The sequence below is a fragment of the Salmo trutta genome, chromosome 15 (genome assembly GCF_901001165.1).
Source record: "Salmo trutta chromosome 15, fSalTru1.1, whole genome shotgun sequence".
Lineage (NCBI taxonomy): Eukaryota > Metazoa > Chordata > Actinopteri > Salmoniformes > Salmonidae > Salmo > Salmo trutta.
Genome location: NC_042971.1, coordinates 18,457,171 through 18,480,286, shown reverse-complemented (window position 1 = coordinate 18,480,286; position 23,116 = coordinate 18,457,171). Strand labels below are relative to the sequence as shown.

At 41.3% G+C, this 23,116-nt stretch overlaps 1 protein-coding gene across 2 annotated transcripts in view; it reads left to right on the top strand.

Moving 5' to 3' along the window:
* Nucleotides 1–23,116, top strand: part of LOC115148587 (kin of IRRE-like protein 3) — a 312,244-nt gene that overhangs the window by 240,031 nt on the left and 49,097 nt on the right. For both annotated transcript variants that reach the window (XM_029690610.1, XM_029690611.1), the window contains exon 6: nucleotides 11,040–11,145. In XM_029690610.1, the coding sequence (XP_029546470.1) occupies nucleotides 11,040–11,145 (106 nt within the window). The remainder of the gene's footprint in view (nucleotides 1–11,039; nucleotides 11,146–23,116) is intronic.

Sequence of the window (23,116 nt, the reverse complement as noted above, 5' to 3'; positions counted from 1 at the left end):
GTGGTTGTATGTTCACCAGCCTCATCTAAAGCCTCTTCTTTTGTGCTACAAGTCAGTATTTGGATAATTATGTGTGATGTTAACAGAGAGGTCTATTTTATGGGTGACCTGAACATTGACTGGTTAGCAACTAGCGGGCCTCTCAAGAGGAAGCTTCAAACTGTGACTAATGCCTATAATATGACCCAGGTTATCACTCAATCAACTAGAGTGCATACCATTTACATTTTTAGTCATTTAGCAGACGCTGTTATCCAGAGCGACTTACAGTAGTGAATGCATACATTTCATACAATTTCATACATTTCATAAAAAAAATGTTCTGTGCATACCAATAGTGTTGGATCTGTGACATCCACTTGTATTGATCAACTTTTCACAAATGCAGCAGGGCTTTGATCCAAAGCAATATCAGTTCCCATTGGCTGTAGTGAAAATAACATTGTGGCAATAACAAGGAAAGACAAAGTGCCAAAGGTTGGGCCTAAAGTAATTTATAAGAGATCATAAAAAAAAAATGTTGGTCTGTGTATGAGGAAGTGGATCCAGATGTAGCACTGGAAGTATTTGTACAATTATTAATGCCAATTGTTGACAAGCATGCACCTGTTAAGAAACTAACTGTGAGAACTGTTAGAGCCCCCATCATTCATTGAAGTTGATGGGTCATTTATAACAAAACCTTTTGATATTGGCAATCATTTCATTTACTATTTCACTACTAAAGTGGAAAAACGTGAAATGACAACATTGAACAGTAAGACATCATATTTTTGTATAACATATATAATAATGAAAAGTAAGGATTGCTGTTTTGAATTTGGTCAAGTTAGTGTGGGAGAGGTGGAAAAACTATTGTTATCCATCAATATTGATAAGCCACCAGGTATAGACAACCTTGATGGAAAACTATTGAGAATGGTAGGAGACTGTATTGCCACCCCTTTTTGCTATATCTTCAACCAAAGCCTAAAGGAGTGTGTGTCCACAGGTGTGGAAGGAAGCTAAAGTAATTCCACTGCCTAAGAATAGTAAAGCACCATTTGCTGGCTCGAATAGCCGCCAAATCAGTTTGATGCCTGTTCTTAGTAAATTGATGGAGAGAATTGTTTGACCAAATACGGTGCTATTTTTCAGAGAACAAGTTAACTACTGACTTTCAGCATGCATATAGAAGGGCCCTACTCAACTCGTATTGCACTGACTCAGAGGTCTAATGATTGGTTAAATAAATGCATAATAAGATGATAGTTGGAGCTGTATTGTTAGATTTAAGTGCAGCCTTTGATGTTATTGATCATACATTGTAATTGAAAAGAAAAACAAACAAATAACTCACTTGCTATGGCTTTGCATCACCTAACATCGCATCGTTGGAAAGATATTTATCTAATGAAATCCAGAGTGTTCTTCAATGGAAGCTTCTCTAACGTCAGATATGTATAGTGCTGTGTCCTTCAGGGCAGTTGCGTTTGGCCGTTACTCTTCTCTATTTTTACAAATGATTTGCCACTTGTCTTACACAAAGCTAGATTGACTATGTATGCAGATGGTTCCACACTCTACATGTCAGCACACAAAGCCAATGAGCTCACTGAAATTCTAAATAAGGAGTTACTATCAGTGTCAGAAAGAGTGATTAATAATAAACTGGTGATTAATACGATTCTGGAAAACTGTCAAATCCCTGAAGGGTTCTACTTCTTCCTCTCTGCCACAACAAATTAATTCAGGCACTGACCTCATTACAGAAAAAAATGCCATCATTTATGCATTTAATCACCATTTTATTTCACTGGGCTCTCTCTTTCAAATAACTTTAAGCCTTTTCACAATGATATTGGGCAGGATGCTGTTAGTGGAAACTTGCTGAATGATCAGAGAAATGACAGCAAAAGCTTTATTGGGGCTATTTACAGAATAAGAAGTCCTGGATGCTTTGCTAGCACCAGACAACAATACATCCACATGGGACGACCAATGGATACTGCTCTGCTTAAGTGTGCATCATTGTTGGCTCAATAAGACACATTTATATGTAACATTTATCAGGAAATATTCCAAAAGTATGGACATCAGCTCTTGTGCTGCCAATCCATAAGGGCGGGGATAGTAGTGATCTTAATAATTATCACCTCATTTCAAGGCTTCATTGTCTAGCTAAGATTATTGAATCATTGGTAAATGTACAACTTTGCTCATTTTTATCTGAGAAATGTATTTTGAATGTAAACCAATCAGAGTTTAGGCCTGGGCATAGCACTATTACAGCAACCACTTTAGTTGTTAATGTTCTTGTCAATTCCTTAGACACTAAAATGAAATGTGCTGCTTTGTTTGTGGATCTGTCAAAAGCTGGTGATCATGCTATTTTATTGAAGGCCTGAGATCTGACTTGTTCATGGTTTCACGATTATCTTGACGACATAACTCAGGCCATTGTGATTGATGGGGTTAAAGGGGAATTTCACCCTGGGGGAATTTGGGCTTGTTTTCATCATGTCTGATACATTTCTAGGAGAGTGAGATGTGTTTCAGACATAATTGCCCAGGAGGAAGGCAGGTCAGGGTTTTGCGCACTGAATTATACACCCTATGACGACTTCAAGGTCATTGATGGGGGGTGAGATCTAAAAATACATGTAGTCCTGCTTTGTGGCATTTCGTGAAGGCTCTACGTTATACTGATCACACTAAGTTTTTGTGTGTTTAGATATGGTTGTCCTTGTTCGATAGAGCCATTGGACGTCTTTCAGCGATGTTTCTATCGGCGGACTCATAGCTAAATATACAAGCCGACACATTTTTACAATTGCTGAAAGACAACAAATTGTGTTGGGCGGTGCTTCGTGCCTTGGCCCCTAACAACAATCCTTTAGGCAATATTGAAAGGATTTACCAAACACAATAACTTCAAGTGATTCCTCTCATCAACACGAATTCGTCAATGGACCATCTATTAGCTACATGTTGAAATTCAATTATACATGTTTTAACCGGAATATAGCGAAGAGGATTCTAAACAAAGAGTTGCATTTAGCTAACGTTAGAAGCTCAGCTACAGCCGATACCAGTGCCAAGAGGGCAGATGACAAATACGGTGCCTAGCTAAGTAAGTAATTTTTTACTGCAAGCCACCTAGCTAGCTAGCTAACATTATTTTAACTACTGAAACCCATATTGGGTTAACATACTACTGTGTTACAGTGGGGAGAAATCAAATGATTTTTTATTTTGCTAACTAATTAGCTAAATTAGCTAGCTAAACAACTACCTGTAGCCATATCTATGACAAAAAATGAAATAGGTTTTACAATCGGAAATCTTTTGTATCTCGATTGTTAAATCTCTTCCCTTTTTAGTCAAAGATATGGCTAGTTACTAAACAGCAAGCTACGCTGTTACAACCAGCAACCTAAAGCTAGGTTTTCCAGCAAACGTTAGCACATTACATTACAGAGCAAGGGGAACAACTACTTCAAGGTCTCAGAGTGAGTGACATCACCAATTGAAATGCTGTTAGCGCGCACCCCGCTAACTAGCTAGCCATTTCACATCGGTTACATAAGCATGCCTGATAGTATCTACCTACAGTCATGTCTGTCTGCCTACCTACCTAGGCTCATTTGTACAGTCTGGTCATTGTGCAAAACTTGAGGCTTATGCCATATTTCTTTCTATTAGGCTAGATATTGTTGGAAATGTAGTCGCAGTTTGAATTTAGAAAATGCTCAATTATTAAAATATATTTTTTGCTCCATAAAATAATCCAGCAACATGTGCACCGCCATCGTGTCTCTTTAAAGTCTTCTCACTCATTGATCAAGACAGGTCTCTGTCATCATGACATGCAGCACTTTGGGGTGGACACCCACCTGTCTCGATCAATGAGAGAATACTTGAAAGAGACAAGATGTCTTTAAAAATCTTTGGGTAAATCCCATTATCTGGTGTAACAATCTGTAACTACAGTTCTCTGCGCTTGTGTGTCTCTACACCTGAAACACACTCTGACACACTAAACTATACTACACTGTTCATACAATTTTTTTGTATGTTGCTTTTACCATATAACATTGTTGTTGAATACCCAGTTCTTTTGAGTTAGCATTAAATTGTGTACACTCTTGTATTTTAGATTTGAACAAATAACCAAACATTCTTTTGATATCTGAATGTCTAGCATATGTTTGATTCTACAGAGCCCTGTACAGCTTATATATACACTGAACAAAAATATAAGCGCAACATGCAACAATCTCAAAGATTTTACTGAGTTACAGTTCATATAAGGAAACCAGTCACTTGAAATTAATTCATTAGGCCCTAATCTATGGATGTCGCATGACTGGGCAAGTGTGCAGCCATGGGTCCAGCCAATCAGAATGAGTTTTTCCCCACAAAAGGGCTTTATTACAGACAGAATCACTCCTCAGCACCCTCTCAGAGGATCCAGCAGGTGAAGAAGTGGATTTCCTGGGCTGGCGTGGTTACACGTGGTCTGTGGCTGTGAGGCCAGTTGGACGTACTGCCACATTCTCTAAAATAACGTTGGAAGTGGTTTATAGTAGAGAAATGAACATTCCATTATCTGGTAAAAGCTCTGGTGGACATGCCTGCAGTCAGGATGGCAATTTCACTCTCACAAAAAACTTGAGACATCTTTGGTATTGTATTGTGTCACAAAACTGCACATTTTAGAGTGGCCTTTTATTGTCCCCAGCAGAAGGTGTACCTGTGTAATGATCATGCTGTTTAATCAGCTACTTGATATGCCACACCTTTCAGGTGGATGGATGATCTTGGTAAAGGAGAAATGCTCACTAACAGGGATGTAAACCAATTTGTGCTCAAAATGTAAAATAAATTAGCTTGTTAAGTATAGGGAACATTTCTGGGATATTTTATTTCAGCTCATGAAACATGGTAACATGTTGCGTTTATATTTTTGTTCAGTATAAATATATTCTGTGAATCCATAAGGGCAGCCCAATTCTGATCATTTTTTCCCCACTAATTGGTCTTAATCAAATTAGATCTTTTTAAGAACTGATCTGATTGGTCAAAAGACCAATTAGTGAAAAATAAAAGATCAGAATTGGGCTGCCTGTGTAAATGCAGCCATAGTCCTTTATAAGGCACACTGGCAATGGTGGGCTGGGGAAGCTGAGACTCCTTGTGCTTATTGTGATGGCCTTGTCCTAGCTGTGTGAACGGCTAGCTGGATAAGACGCTACCAAAAGTGGTGTAGGGCTTCTTAACCACCAACTATTTGGTCCACTTGCAGAAGATTTCCTGGTGCTGCACTTCTCCTGGAAAGACAAGGTTGTGGTCTTAGCATTTTACACTTTGTGGAAGGGACGTAGGGCAACATGCCTTTGTTGGTCCCGTTCAGTTGATATCTTTACCATCTAGCATATTGTTTAGGCACAATGAGGGGACATTAGGAGCTGCTTTTTAGAGGAAAGATCAGTGAACAATGTGAATGGGCTGGGCTAAAGAAGGTGTGAAAAGTCTTAGGAAGGCAGTTCTTGCACAGTATGAGTTTGTGTATGGGAGATTGATGAGAAATTGCACCTCAATCACGCAACACATTAACTGTCTAAGCATAACCCTGCACAACCTCTCCCCGCCCATTGACTTTGACAGATAATTCTTGTCAATAGTTGCCCTTTCCACAGGAATTTGTTTTGTGTTTTGAGAATCTGCAGAGAGAATAAAGCGGTTGTGTCATTACTGTTGTAGTCTTGATTGTATACCTTTCAGTGTTCCTTGCTGGTTTCTGTCCCACAATCTGTTGTGCTCCATAACCGTAAGGTGTGTCCCCTCCCTCATGCTTGTGTATCCAAAAAGGCCCCCACTTTGGGGTATTTTTCAGCAGGGCACTGTGGAATGACTCCAGATAACTTAGTTTTAGAAAAGGTAAAGAGAAGGGAGGTAAACTAAATGGATTACATGGTCTGGAAGGTACTTTGTGGTCCTCAGGCTAAGTCTAATCACCTGTAACCCCATAACACAAATCATACAAACACTACCCAATTCATGTTTATACCATGCTTACTGTAAATTGACCTATCTTAGCTGTCAGCTTGTAAATATTTTGGCCAACTTACCTTCACCTTGTGCAGAGCTATGGGTTGGAAGTGCATGTTGGTGGACCCAGATTCTGTACCACCTAAAACAAAACACACAATTTAACCACTCCACTTATTGTGGAGTGGTTAAACACGGTGACTGAGTTCGGTGACTGAGTTCAATAGGAAGTGTATATGCGATGTTGTTCCCACTGTGACTATTTAAACCTATCCAAATCAGAAACAGTGGATAGACGTAGCATTCGCGCAAAACTTAAAGTGCGAACCATCGCATTTAACCATGGCATAAGGTTGAATACAAACAGTGTAGTTATTCCCTCCGTAAGGCAATCAAACAGGCAAAACGTAAGTACAGAGACAAAGTAGAGTTGCAATTGAATGGATCAGACATGAAACAATCGTGAATTACAAAGGGACAATCAGCCATGTCGCGGACACAGACGTCTTGCTCCCGGACAAGCTAAATACCTTCGCCAACTTTGAGGATAACACAGTACCACCAAAGCAGCCCACTCCCATCGACTGTGGCCGTGGCCGACGTGAGTGAGACATTTAACCTGTCTGGGCAAGGTGGGACGCTTGCAAATACATCATAAATGCTATAACTTCAATTTCTCAAACATATGACTATTTTACACCGTTTTATATATACACCTCTCCTGAATCGAACCACGTTGTCCGATTTCAAAAAGGCTTTACAGCAAAAGCAAAACATTAGATTATGTTAGGAGAGTAACCAGCCAGAAATAATCACACAGCCATTTTCAAAGCAACTAGATGCATCACAAATACCCAAAACACAGCTAAATGCAGCACTAACCTTTGACAATCTTCATCAGATGACACTCCTAGGACATCATGTTACACAATACATGCATTTTTTGTTTGATAAAGTTCCTATTTATATTTAAAAACAGCATTTTACATCGGCGTGTGACGTTCAGAAAATATTTTCCCTCAAATGATTCCGGTGAAACAGCGCTACAATTTAAAAAATGACTATTCGAAAACATTGTTAAAATTTAATATTGTCATTCAAAGAATTATAGATTAACATCTCGTGAATGCCACCGCTTTGCCAGATTTAAAAATAACTTTACTGGGAAATCACACTTTGCAATAAACGACGTGATATGCTCAGAAAAATAGGCTAGGCGATTCATGTTAGCTCCATCTTGGAACCATCAACCATCAAAAATACTATTGTAAATATTCCCTTACCTTTGATTATCTTCATCAGAAGGCACTTCCAGGAATCCCAGGTCCACAACAAATGTAGTTTTGTTCGAAAAAGTTAATAATTTATGTCCCAATAGTTACTTCTTGTTAACGCGTTCCGAAGGCTACTCAAAATGTACCGTAGTGCGCGGGACTTGTCGTCACGAATGTGCAACATTTTTTTTTATTTAAGTTCGTTCAAACATGTCAAACGTTGTATAACATAAATCTTTAGGGCCTTTTTCAACCAGAGCTTCAATAATATTCAAGGCGGACGATTGCATTGTCTTACTAAACGTTTCGAAAGGGGAGGGTAGCCATGGGCGGCCGCGTCATTGTAGTAAATGGCCCTCCCCCTGTGACCAAGTTCCACAGCCTCTTTTTGGGTCAGTTTGTACCATAGAAGACTCAAACCACTTTGTAAAAACTGTCGACATCTAGTGGAAGCCTTAGGAAGTGCTAAATGATTAATAAGCCCCTGTGTGTTTCAATGGCAAATGTTTGAAGTGATTTCCACACATCAGATTTCCATTTCCTGTTAGGATTTGTCTCAGGGTTTTGACTGCCATATGAGTTCTGTTATACTCACAGACACCATTCAAACAGTTTTAGAAACTTTAGGGTGTTTTCTATCCAAATCTACTAATTATATGCATATTCTAGTTACTGGGCAGGAGTAGTAACCAGATTAAATCGGGGACGTTTTTTTTTATCCGGCCGTGCAAATACTGCCCCCTAGCCCCAACAGGTTTTAAGCATGTTAAGCCTCGCAAGGCTGCCGGCCCAGATGGCATCCCTAGCCGCATCCACAGACCAGCTGGCTGGAGTGTCTACGGACATACTCAATCTCTCCCTATCCCAGTCCTCCTGACGGATCGACCCCAGGTGGTGAAGGTAGGAAACAACACCTCCACTTCGCTGATCCTCAACACTGAGAATCTACAAGGGTGCGTGCTCAGTCCCCCTCCTGTACTCCCTGTTCACCCATGACTGCGTGGCAACGCAGGCCTCCAACTCAATAACTTTTGTAGACGACACAACAGTAGTAGGCCTGATTACCAACAATGACGAGACCGCCTACAGGGAGGAGTTGAGGGCCCTGGCGGAGTGGTACCAGGAAAACAACATTTCCCTCAATGCCAACAAAATAAAGGAGCTGAATGTGGACTACAGGATACAGCAGAGGGAGCACAACCCTATCCACATTGATGGGACCTCAGTGGAGAAGTAGAAATGCTACAAGTTCCTGCGTGTACACATCACTGACAATCTGAAATGATTCAACCACACAGACAGTGTGGTGAAGAAGGCGCAACAGCACCTCTTCAACTTCAGGAGGCTGAAGAAATGTGGCTCGTCCCCTAAGAACCTCACAAACTTGTACAGTTGTGGCAATTGCACTGCCTGCAACTGCAGGGCTCTCCAGAGGGTGGTGCGGTCTGCCCATTGCATCATCGTGGGCACACTGCCTGTCCTCCAGGCCACCTACAGCACCAGGAAGGGCAAAAAGATAATCAAGGACATCAACCACCCGAGCCAAGGCCTATTCACCCCGTTTCCATCAGTACAGGTACATCAAAGCTGGGTCAGAGAGACTGAAAAATTGCTTCTATCTCAAGGCCATCAGAATGTTAAATAGCATCACTAGCCAGCTACCACCCGGTTACTCAACCCTATATACCTAGACATGGGATCACTGGTCACTTTAATAATGGAACACTATTCACTTTACTTATTTCAAATGTATAGTTGTGGCCAAAAGTTTTGAGAATGACACAAATATTAATTTTCACAATGTCTGCTGCCTCAGTTTGTATGATGGAAATTTGCATATACTCCAGAATGTTATGAAGAGTGATCAGATGAATTGCAATTAATTGCAAAGTCCCTCTTTGCATGCAAATGAACTGAACCCCCAAAAAACATTTCCACTACATTTCTGCCCTGCCACAAAAGGACCAGCTGACATCATGTCAGTGATTCTCTCGTTAACACAGGTGTGAGTGTTGACGAGGACAAGGCTGGAGATCACTCTGTCATGCTGATTGAGTTCGAATAACAGACTGGAAGCTTCAAAAGGATGTTGGTGCTTGGAATCATTGTTCTTCCTCTGTCAATCATGGTTACCTGCAACGAAACACGTCCCGTCATCATTTATTTGCACAAAAAGGGCTTCACAGGCAAGGATATTGCTGCCAGTAAGATTGCACCTAAATCAACCATTTATCGAATCATCAAGAACTTCAAGGAGAGCGCTTCAATTGTTGCGAAGAAGGCTTCACGGCACCCAAGAAAGTCCAGCAAGCGACAGGACCATCTCCTAAAGTTGATTCAGCTGCGGGATTGGGGCACCACCAGTACAGAGTTTGCTCAGGAATGGCAGCAGGCAGGTGTGAGTGCATCTGCATGCACAATGAGGCGAAGACTTTTGGAGGATGGCCTGGTGTCAGGAAGGGCAGCAAAGAAGCCACTTCTCTCCAGGAAAAACATCAGAGACAGACTGATATTCTGCAAAAGGTACAGGGATTGGACTGCTGAGGACTGGGATAAAGTCATTTTCTCTGATGAATCCCCTTTCCAATTGTTTGGGGCATCCGGAAAAAAGCTTGTCCGGAGAAGACAAGGTGAGCGCTACCATCAGTCCTGTGTCATGCCAACAGTAAAGCATCCTGAGACCATTCATGTGTGGGGTTGCTTCTCAGCCAAGGGAGTGGGTTCACTCACAATTTTGCCTAAGAACACAGCCATGAATTAAGAATGATACCAACACATCCTCCGAGAGCAACTTCTCCCAACCATCCAGGAACTGTTTGGTGACGAACAATGCCTTTTCCAGCATGATGGAGCACCTTGCCATAAGGCAAAAGTGATAACTAAGTGGCTCGGGGAACAAAACATCAATATTTTGGGTCCATGGCCAGGAAACTCCCCAGACCTGAATACTATTGAGAACTTGTGGTCAATCCTCAAGAGGTGGGTGGACAAACAAAAACCGACAAATTCTGACAAACTCCAAGCATTGATTATGCAAGAATGGGCTTCCATCAGTCAGGATGTGGCCCAGAAGCTAATTGACAGCATGCCAGGGTGGATTGCAGAGGTCTTGAAAAAGAAGGGTCAACACTGCAAATATTGAGTCTTTGCATCAACTTCCTATAATTGTCAAAAAAAAGCCTTTGACACTCATGAAAGGCTGACAAAAATATCTAAAGACACCGAAGCAGCAAACTTTGTGAAAATTAATATTTGTGTCATTCTCAAAACTTTTGGCCACGACTGTATATACAATATTCTATTTTACTGTATTTTAGTCAATGCCACTCCGACATTGCTCGTCCTAATATTTATACAGTATATTTCTTAATTCCATTCTTTTACTTTAGATTTGTTTGTGTTGTTGTGAATTGTTAGATACTACTGCACTTTTGGAGCTAGGAACTCAAGCAATTCGCTACGCCCGTAATAAAATCTGATAAATGTGTGTATGTATACAGTAAAATTTGATATTGATTTTGACTTGTCCAATACAAAACACACGTTATTTAAATTCCATTTCGAGAACATTTTGAAACATTTTTGGTAGTGTGCCGTAACGAGCACAACCCAGGCACAGACTCACTTGTACGATGTCCATAGGACAGCCTCAGTCTCGGCAGGACTTGAGGCTGTCCTAATATTAACACCATACTCTAACTCTAGACTAACCCTTTGTTCTCTCCCATGTAGACCTGCCCCTGGTCAACCTATCTGTGGAGCCCCAGCCCATACTGGAGGGCAATCTGGTAAAGTTCCACTGCTCTGCCAAAGCTAACCCACCAGTCATCCACTACAGGTGAGATAGTATACCTGCATATACAGACACACACGCACACACTCTCTCTCTCACACACACACACACACACACACACACACACACACACACACACACATCTATTTTACTCTCCGATTTAAATCTTTGGTCTGGGTGACCCAAAATCTCCACTTTTTGATGCCCTTATTGTGTTCAGTAGGCCTATATACACTCTATCTACATTCCTCTCATGTTTATGCATACAGGCTGCTTTAGGAGAGCCGTAGTCTCTCTGTCCAAGTTCTGCTGCTCTACTGGGGTATAACACAGGAAACAACCACATACAGTTGAAGTCACTGGGATGGCGTCAATCACATTGAATTTAAGGCTGGAAGATATACAGTTGAAGTCGTAAGTTTACATACACTTAGGTTGGAGTCATTAAAACTCGTTGTTCAACCACTCCACACATTTCTTGTTAACAAACTATAGTTTTGGCAAGTCTGTTAGGACATCTACTTTATGCATGACACAAGTAATCTTTCCAACAATTGTTTACAGATTATTTCACTTATAATTCACTATATCACAATTCCAGTGGGTCAGCAGTTTACATAATCTATGTTGACTGTGCCTTTAAACAGCTTGAAAAATTCCAGAAAATTATGTCATGGCTTTAGAAGCTTCTGATAGGCTAATTGACATTATTTGAGTCAATTGGAGGTGTACCTGTACCTCAGGGCCTCTTTGCTTGACATCATGGAGAAATCAAAAGAAATCAGCCAAGACCTCAGAAAACAATTGTAGACCTCCACAAGTCTGGTTCATCCTTAGGAGCAATTTCCAAACGCCTGAAGTATACGTACGTAAGTATAAACACCATGGGACACGCAGCCATCATACCGCACAGGAAGGAGACGTTCAGTCTCTTAGAGATGAGCGTACTTTAGTGCAAAAAGTGCAAATCAATCCCAGAACAAAAGCAAAGGACCCTGTGAAGATGCTGGAGGAAACAGGTACAAAAAGTATCTATATCCACAGTAATACGAGTCCTAAATCAACATAACCTGAAATGCCGCTCAGCAAGGAAGAAGCCACTGCTCCAAAACCGCCATAAAACAGCCAGACTATGGTTTGCAACTGCACATGGTGACAAAGATTGTACTTCTTGGAGAAATGTCCTCTGGTCTGATGAAACAAAAATAGAACTGTTTGGCCATAATGACCATCATTATGTTTGGCGGATGAAGGGGAAGGCTTGCAAGCTGAAGAACACCATCCCAACTGTGAAGCAGGGGGGTGGCAGCATCATGTTGTGGGGGTGCTTTGCTGCAGGAGGGACTGGTGCACTTCACAAAATAGATGGCGTCATTTGTAAGGAAAATTATGTGGATATATTGAAGCAACATCTCAAGAGTCAGGAAGTTAAAGCTTGATCGCAAATGGGTCTTCCCAATGGACCCCAAGCATACTTCCAAAGGTGTGTGAAAATGGCTAAAGGACAACAAAGTCAAGGTATTGGAGTGGCCATCACAAAGCCCTGACCTCAATCCTATAGAAAATTTGTGGGCAGAACTGGAAAAGTGTGTGCGAGCAAGGAGGCCTACAAACCTTACTCATTTACACTGGCTCTGTCAGGATGAATGGGGCAAAATTCAACCAACTTATTGTGGGAAGCTTGTGGAAGGCTACTCGAAATGTTTGACCCAAGTTAAACAATTTAAAGGCAATAATACCAAATACTAATTGAGTGTATGTAAACTTCTAACCCACTGGGAATGTGATGAAAGAAATAGAAGCTGAAATAAATGATTCTCTCTACTATTATTCTGACATTTCACATTCTTAAAATAAAGTGGTGTTTTTAATTGACCTATCTAGAAGAAAAAGAAACGCACACCTATTAAGGCGAGGTGCTGGCTTGCGGAGTAGAAAACTAGAAAATAAGGGAGAGCCGCACACTCTAGAAGCTCAGATACAAAAATGTAATATCCAACGTTTCGACAGCCAAGCTGTCTTCATCATCTGATTGACCTATGACAGGGAATTTTTACTAGGATTAAATGTCAGGAATGTGAAAAACTGACTTTAAATGTATTTGGCTAAGGTGTATGTAAACTTCCGATTTCAAATGTATGTTTCACATTGTTGTAGGTAGTCCGGGGTGGGGCAGGTGGTTAGTCGGCGTAAAAAAGTGTGCTAAATGTACCCAGATCTCACCTTAGACCTTAACTCCTTAACAGCAGCTGGCATCTCATTGATTATAGATGGGCGGGGGTCCCTGAGACGATGGCGGTTATATCTCTGCCATATGCCTGTGCGAGGGGGGGGGGGCTAACAAGCCCTGACTGAGGAAAGTGTGCACTAAGACAAGCATTCATTTTGGCTAACTCCCAGCTGACAGACACCCTAACCAAAAATAAGATGAGGTGACAAGATGAGTTGGGTCTGTCTGCAGTATGCATGTTGAAGGGGTTGTGTCATCTACCATCATTAACTTCCCATCATTCACGTCGGGAAGTTTACCTTCACCTCGTTTTGTTATAACATCTTTGGTCTGACAGACATTTACGTAACACACAGAAGGCATTGAACAATGTCAACAAACATGGTTCCACACATTACTGGCAATTAGCTTAGCATTAGCTTATCATAATCAGTACAACATTCAAAAAAATATTTTACACATAATTTCTTTCCAATACAATTTATGCAAGAATCGGAATGCAGGACTTGAAACCGTGAATAAAAGAGTAAATAAATAAATGATTAAGGCAAAAAACATTTTCTGAAGGTGATTTATTGATACAGTTGGTGTGTGCTGGCAACCAATCACATCAACCCTGATACTCGCTCGGAGCCATTCAGTTTTATTGTTTATGTATATAGCTAGTTGGCTAAGCTGTAGCCTTAACAATTTCTTTCAAAAGGAGACTACCCAGATATGCGGAAATTATGGAGGTTTTTGTTTATTCTGACAAAGAGTCTGAGTATTAAAATTAGGAATCAGATTCTGACAGTTATAGTGAGGAGTTGCCCCCCAACCTTGTGGCCATTGAGAACCCTGAATCTGAGGACCCCTTGCCCACTGACGAAGTCCCAGATCCCTCTGAAGATGCTGGTGGTGATGGAGGCAGACCAACAGTGGTGAAGTATAGAGGGTCTGTGGTAGATGGAAGGCCGCCAGCCATTTCACCCTTCCTCTGGCCCTGCTTTTGGCTTTGATGAGTCCTAGTCTGGAATGCAAAGCCCCCTTGCCATCTCCCTCTGAGTCAGAGTGCTTTAAGCTGTTTCTGACAGAGGAGCAGGTGGGAGACAGTGGAGGAGATCAATCGCTAGGCCTTGGAGCTACAGGAGAAGAGAAATCCAGGGTTGAGGGGGAAGCTTGCTAAATGGATGAAAACCACAATGAGTGAAATGTATACCTTCCTGGTAACTGTCCTTCTCATGGGAATAGTGAAGTAGAACTCTGTAAGGGAATACTGGAGCACGGATCCTATGTTTGCAACCCCCTTCTTTGCTACCCCCTTTTCCCAAGACCGCTTCCCAGTTCTGCTGCTATGCCTGAATTTCATAGAAAATGCTGCTGCCAACCTAAATGACCACTTACACAAAATAAGAAAAGTTCTCATCAGCCTGACATCAGCATTTGGATAGGACTTTGTGCCATCCAATGACCTATGCATTGACAAGTCCTCACATGCACTTGCTTAGGAGATGTTATTGCGGGTGTAGCAAAATGCTTGTGCTTCTAGTTCCGACAGTGCAGCAATATCTATCAAGTAGTTAAGGAATTAAGAATATATAAATATATGGATGAGCAATGTCAGAGTGGCATAGACTAAGATACAGTAGATAGTATAGAATACAGTATATACATTTGAGATGAGTAATGCAAGATATGTAAACATTATTAAAGTGACATTATTAAAGTGACTAGTGTTCCATTTATTAAAGTGGCCAATGATTCCATGTCTGTGTAGGTAGACAGCAGCCTCTCTGTGCTAGTGATGGCTATTTAACAGTCTGATGGCCTTGAGATAGAAGCTGTTTTTCAGTCTCTCGATCCCAGCTTTGATGCACCTGTACTGACCTTGCCTTCTGGATGATAGCAGGGTGAACAGGCAGTGGCTCGGGTGGTTTATGTCCTTGATGATATCTTTGGCCTTCTTGTGACATCGGGTGCTGTAGGTGTCCTGGATGACAGGTTGTTTGCCCCCTGTGATGCGTTGTGCAGACCGCACCACCCTCTGGAGAGCCCTGCGGTTGTGGGCGGTGCAGTTGCCGTAGACAGGGTATCCTGTTGTGCAAAGTTATTTATTTGCTATAACTGAACTTCATCAGTTGAATGGTTTGTGTCAATATGCTGTATAACCTCGTTGGGGCCACAGTATTGAGAATCAGGGAAGTGGAGATGTTGTTTCCTACCTTCACCATCTGGGGGCGGCCCGTCAGGAAGTCCAGGACCCAATTGCACAGGACGGGGTTCAGATCCAGGGCCTCAAGCTTAATGATGAGCTTGAAGGGTACTATGGTGTTGAATGCTGAGCTATAGTCCTCTTGTCCAGATGGGATAGGGCAGTGTGCAGTGTGATGGCAATTGCATCATCTGTGGACTTATTGGAGTGGTAAGCAAATTGATGTGGGTCTAGGGTAACAGGTAAGGTGGAGTTATGATCCTTGACTATTGTCTCAAAGCACTTCATGATGACAGAAGTGAGTGCTACGGGGCAATAGTCATTTAGTTCAGTTACCTTTGCATTCATTGGTACAGGAACAGTGGTGGCCATCTTGAAGCATGTAGGGACAGCAGACTGTGATTTGGAGAGATTGAATATGTCCGTAAACACACCAGCCAGCTGGTCTGTGCATGCTCTGAGGATGCGGCTAGGGATGCCATCTGGGCCGGCAGCCTTGCGAGGGTTAACACGTTTAAATGGCTTACTCACATCGGCCACGGATAAGGAGAGCCCACAGTCCTTGGTAGCTGGCCACATCGGTGGCACGGTGTTATCCTCAAAGCGGGCAAAGAATGTGTTTAGCTTGGCCAGAAGCAAGACGTCGGTGTCCGCGACGTGGCTGGTTTTCCTTTCGTAGTCCATGATTGTCAGTAGACCCTGTCACATACTTTTCGTGTCTGAGCCATTGAATTGCAACTCCACTTTGTCTCTATACTGACGTTTTGCCTGTTTGATTGCCTTGCGGAATGACTACTCTGTTTGTATTCTACCATATTCCCAGTCACCTTGCCATGGTTAAATGCGGTGGTTCACTGTCAATATTATATAATATATAAGATACCCGGAACATATCCCAGTTAAAACAATCTTGAAGTGTAGATTCCGATTGGTCAGACCAGCATTGAATAGTCCTCAGCACGGGTACTTCCTGTTTGAGTTTCTGCCTATAGGAAGGGAGGAGCAAAATGGAGTCGTGACCAGATTTGGTGAAAGGAGGGCGGGGGAGGGCCTTGAATGCATCCCAGAAGTTAGAGTAACAATGGTCGAGTGTTTTTCCAGCGAAAGTACTACAGTCGATATGCTGATAGAATTTAGGTAGCCTTTCCCTCAAATGTGCTTTGTTAAAATCCCCGGCTACAATAAATACCGCCTCAGGATATATGGTTTCCGGTTTGCATTAAGTCCAGTGATGTTCCTTGAGGGCCATCATGGTATCGGCTTGAGGGGGGATATACATGGTTGTGACAATAGCCAAAGAGAATTGTCTTGGAAAGATGTTTATTCCTGTCGGTGCGATGAACTGAGAATTCAGATGGCTGGACCGACTCTGACAGTATATCCCGAGAGAGCCATGTTTCCAGATGTCTCTCTGGAAAGAAACCCTTGCCCTGATCTCGTTAACTTTATTATCCAGGGACTAAAAATTAGCGAGTAATGTACTCGGAAGCGGTTGGTGTGCGCGCCTCCTAAATCTGCCATGATACTATGACTTGGGGGTAGGAATGGTGGGGGGTAGGAATGCAGTTTTTGATGTTCAACCACTACATTAATATTGAAATATGGGTTATGCATATTTATAATGACAGTTGTTAGTCTTTTCTTGCAGTTTTTTCCTCAAGTTTTTGTTTGGTGTTCAATAAAATAGACAACCATTACTTACATGCCTATGTCTTTTGCTGTTTTTCCCTCCAGTTATTAAACTGTAAAGGAGTGTAGGTTCAAACAGTATATTTCTGCATTCAAACGCTGGCCTCAATCTTCAGCATGAAAGATGGCAAATTGTGTTCAATATTGTTTGTGTGTGAGGTTTCTGAAAGTACTAAATATGGATAATTCGTAATTAGAATACAATATCAGAAAATAGCAATAAAAAAACATTACACAAAATAATAAATTGCATTTACAACATGACAATTATGAATGATCTACATAAGAAGCAGTAACTGAAGTGCTCCACACGGGCTCCGCAAGAGGGCAGGACAGAGCTATGCTAAACAGGCCAAATGAATACAGTGCCTTGCAAAAGAATTCATCCTCCTTGGCATTTTTCTTATTTTGTTGCATTACAACCTGTAATATAAATTGATTTTGATTTTGATTTCATATAATGGACATACACAAAATTGTCCAAATTGGTGAAGTGAAATGAAAAAAATTACTTCTTTCAAAAAAATAACAAAAAATAAAAACAAAAAAGTTGTGCATGCATATGTATTTACCCCCTTTGCTATGAAGCCCCTAAATAATATCTGGTGCCACCAATTACCTTCAGAAGTCAAATAATTAGTTAAACAAAGTCCACTTGTGTGCAATCTGTGTCACATGATCTGTCACATGATCTCAATATATATACACCTGTTCTGAAAGGCCCCAGAGTCTGCAACACCACAAAGCAAGGGGCACCACCAAGCAAGTGACACCATGAAGACCAAGTTGTGGAGAAGTATAGTTCAGGATTGGGTATAAGAAAATATCAGAAACTTTGAACATCCCACGGAGCACCATTAAATCCATTATTAAAATATGGCAAGAATATGGAACCACAACAAACCTGCCAAGAGAGGGCCACCCACCAAAACTCACTGACCAGGCAAGGAGGGCATTAATCAGAGGCAACAAAGAGACCAAAGATAACCCTAAAGGAGATGCAAAGCCTCACAGTGGAGATTGGAGTATCTGTCCATAGGACGACTTTAAGCCGTACACCTGGGCTCTGTGGGGTGGCCAGAAAAAAAGCCATTGCTTAAAAAAAAAAATAAGCAAACACGTTTGGTGTTTGCCAAAAAGCATGTGGGAGACTTCCCAAGCATATGGAACAAAGTACTCTGGTCAGATGAGACTAAAATGGAGCTTTTTGGTCATCAAGGAAAACGCTATGTCTGGCGCAAACCCAATACCTCTCATCACCCCAAGAATACCATCCCCACAGTGAAGCATGGTGGCCACAGCATCATGCTGTGGGATGTTTTTCATCTGCAGGGACTGTGAAACTGGTCAGAATTGAAGGAATGATGGATGGTGCTAAATACAGGGAAATCCTGAGGGAAACCTGTTTCAGTCTTCCAGAGATTTGAGACTGGGACGGAGGTTCACCTTCCAGCAGGACAATGACCCTAAGCATACTGCTAAATCAACACTTGAGTGGTTTAAGGGGAAACATTTTAATATCTTGGAATGGCTTAGTCAAAGCCCAGACCTCAATCCAATTGAGAATCTGTGGTATGACTTAAAGATTGCTGTACACCAGCGGAACCCCTCCAACTTGGAGCTGGAGCAGTTTTGCCTTGAAGAATGGACAAAAATCCCTGTGGCTAGATGTACCAAGCTTATAGAGACATACCCCAAGAGACTTGCAGCTGTAATTGCTGCAAAAAGTGGCTCTACAAAGTATTGAGTTTGGGGGGGTGAATAGTTACGCGTTATCAAGTTTTCATTTTTTTTGTCTTATGTCTTGTTTGTTTCACAAGAAAAAATATTTTGTATCTTGAAAGTGGCAGGCATGTTGTGTAAATCAAATGATACAAAGAATCCATTTTAATTCCAGGTTATAACACAACAAAATAGGAAAAATGCCAAGGGGGTGAATACTTTTGCAAGCCACTGTGTACACAGGCCAATGGTCATGATGAGGGCAGCTTCAAAGAAGTTAATTGTCACACTTGTCGTCGTAGAGCGAATGGGACCAAAGCGCAGCGGGTTTCGTGCTCAACATATTTATTTTTCAAATAATGCGAACACCACGGAAGAAAACAATAAACAAACTAGCGACATGAAACAGTGAAAGCAGGCTCAACAAAAGCAGTGCTCTCAAACAACTACCCACGAAAAACAAAGACAAACACACCCTACTATATAGGACTCCCAATCAAAGGCAACTCAACACACCTGCCTTCAATTGAGAGTCCAACCACAATCAACTAGACATAGAAACACAGACATAGACCAGTGACAAACCCCATAATACATACATCAACTACCCTCTGCCACGTCCTGACCAAACTACAATAACCAAATATACTCTATACTGGTCAGGACGTGACACTAATAGTTCTCTTTCGCCTGTACCATTGTTTTTACAGAACTAATAGATTACTTTATATAAGCACAATTGAGCATAACATAATTGTTATGAAATCAGTACCTTGCGTGCCCGTGGTTATTTAAGGAATGCACAAAGAATGCATTACGCTCAATACATAAACACATACATACAGTTGAAGTCGGAAGTTTATATGCACTTAGGTTGGAGTCATTAAAACCCTTTTTTACCTGTTTCCACCATCATCTTCACAAGGTCCTTTGCTGTTGTTCTGGGATTGATTTGCACTTTTCGCTCCAAAGTACGTTCATCTCTAGGAGACAGAACAGGTCTCCTTCCTGAGCGGTATGACGGCTGCATAGTCCCATGGTGTTTATACTTGCATACTATTGTTTGTACAGATGAACGTGGTACCTTCAGGCGTTCGGAAATTGCTCACAAGGATGAACCAGACTTGTGGAGGTCCCAAAAAAATTCTGAGGTCTTGGCTGATTTCTTTTGATTTTCCATACTTAGTGTATGTAAACTTCTGACCCACTGGAATTGTGATAGAGTGAATTATGAGTGAAATAATCTGTCTGTTAACAATTGTTGGAAAAATTACTTATGTCATGCACCAAGTAGATGTCCTAACAGACTTGCCAAAACTATAGTTTGTTAATAAGAAATGTGTGGAGTGGTTGAAAAACAAGTTTTAATGACTCCAACCTAAGTGTTTTTAAACTTCCAACTTCAACTGTAAGTGTATGTAAACTTCCGACTTCAACTGTATATAACTTGCACATATTGTATATTCCAGGTGTGCAAAGCTCTTATGGCGCTGTTCCACTGCATGCCTCTGCCGTGCCGTGAATATCATAGTTACTATTTCATTTTCATTTTCCCATGGCCCGCATGATTCCTGGACCCAAGCATGATATTCATCCTAAAACAATGTAAGGAAAATAACAATGAAAGCAATGCAGGCGCCATCGGAAAAAGGTTTGGCAGGTTCTATTCTGACTAGAGCAAATGTCAGCATACTTGACCTGGGGAAACACTCATTGGGCTCATCGAAGAGAGAAATTTGTCCGGCTCATCTAGCTAATCCTAATCCTACATTTGCATAACATGCCTCAAGTGTAAATTGTCTGCAACAGTGAAATGGGCGACAATTATTTGAATTAATGAGGAGACAGAACGCACCTCATTTCAAACTGTTGTTTGAAAATAACTTGAAATTGACAAGATTAAACAAGTTTATAGATAATTAGCAGGCAATTTGCCTTGGTTTGCAGGCAGCACGTGTTAACTGTCCTGTTGCGTAACAATCACATTTTGGAACAGTGAGCGCGCATTCTGACATCACACGCATAAAAAAAAAAACTCACGCTGAGGAGACCAGCATGATTTTCTTGTGTTATATAATGAATTTAGTCTATAGGCCAGAGGAAACTTTAGTCCATTATTTGGTTTGTTTTAAACAGCCATTTAAAACGTCAGCTAAAAATCACTGTGAGTGATAGGGGCAGCCGTACTGAAATACTGAACTTCCCCTTGAAGACAAGCCCACAAATATTTTTGACCAATGTCAATTTTCAAGAAAATCCTAGCCAAATTGAAAATCCGTAGCTGAAAAAATAAATAAGTGTACTGTGTTTTTGCAAAACGCTAAGGGATGGGGCTGGAGAAATGTTACTGCTTTCAAATTCACAAACAGAGCTACGGGTGCAAGGACTGACCATCCATGACATCAAAATTATAGCTTTAACCATGTTTTGAGGCTATATAGTGTTTACATTGGAGTAAATTAAGCTTATATTTTGCATTCTGACAGGGTACGATTGTTGAACTAATCTCATGATGCATTTATAAGTTATATTCTTCAAGAATCAATGCGTACATATATTTCTACATAATAAAATGTATGTCGCAACTGTAGATTGCCACTTTAAATCGACGTTTCACTAATGCTGACCTCTAATGTTACCTACAAAGGAAATGACCTAGATAACAGCATTTTCGGCAGTCAAATGCAACAACAAAACATTATTTATAAAAGCAATCTATTATTATGGTTTTTGAACACAATACAAGCGTGATAGCTGTACTTTTACTTGTAGTTTACGCAGCTTGTTGGCCATTACCCAATCAACGTTTTTTTAACGAGTTCAAAGCACGTGAATTCATCCAATTGGTATTGACGACTTATAAACGGGTAAATTCCCACCTTCCACTTGATTACGAATGCAGCATAAGTCTCCCATTGACATCAACCCTGCAAACAAAAATGAATGGTTACGATGTCCCCGAAACATAGTGCTCAGGATGCTGTTTTATGCTCCTGTCAAGGTTTTGTCTTGTTCCCGGTTTGTTCCCGGGACGTCCCCAAGAACAATTTTAGGACATTCTCTGGACATTGTGTCATGGACCATGACACAACATCTCAAGTGGTTACTAGACAAAAACCTCCAGGGGACCATGACAGAACGTTTTAAGGTCCTATAAACATCCTAGGGAACAAACCAGGAACTAAACCAAACCTCCACGGGAACATGACACCATGTCTTGACAACCTTAGGTGACCATTTTGTGACCTTCTGGGGACGTCCTAACAAAACATTTATTGTTTGGAGGACAGGACCTGTCTGAAACATCCCCTTGCAGCCATTGAATGTCCCAACTACAAAGTCCTATCAGAACCAAATAGAAACCTATTTGTAATGTTCTTTAGCGGTCATCAAAATACCTTTTTTATGACTTTATACTGCGACCAAACTGAGGCCTATACTGAAAGTCCATTTATGGTCTTGAGTATAACGTCATGTTTTAAATGTTCCTAGAACGTTTTCAGAAGGTCAGTGAGATAACGTCTCGCCCAAACCCTAAAAGGGACATTGTGTTAACGTCACCTAATGTCCTTAAGATGTCCCCTTTTTGCCGGTAATGCATGACTGAGTGAAAATTTGACTTAGTAAGTTGGGATTTGCTCCAGTGTGTATATGAACGGTACATACTTAACGGTAAGCGCTCAGGTATAGGCAGTGAGCAAATAACTGCTGTTTAGGACAGTTTAAAAGTTACAGTTATACCACTGCATTGTTGAATACTTGCCTCTGATTGGCAGAGATTATTCTAGTGTGCATTCATTTTAGGCAACCGAACAGTTGAAAAGTTATTGTACACCTCTGAAGTAGTTCCAACAATAGGCACCTTATCACTGTGCTCAGGTAGCCTAGTGTTTAGCGCATTGGGCCAGTAACTGAAAGGTTGCTGGATCAAATCCCTGATCTGACACGGTAAAAATATGACGTTCTGCTCCTGAGCAAGGCATTTAACCCATGGCTCCCCGGGCGCCGCGGATGTTGATTATGGCAGCCCCCCACACCTCTCTGATTCAGAGGGGTTGGACTAAATGCGGAACGCATATTTCATTTGAATGCATTCAGTTTTACAACTGACTAGGTATCCCCCTTTCCCAGGTATAGGCAGTAACCTAAATAAGAGCTATGAAGGACAGTTAGCACTGTGACTG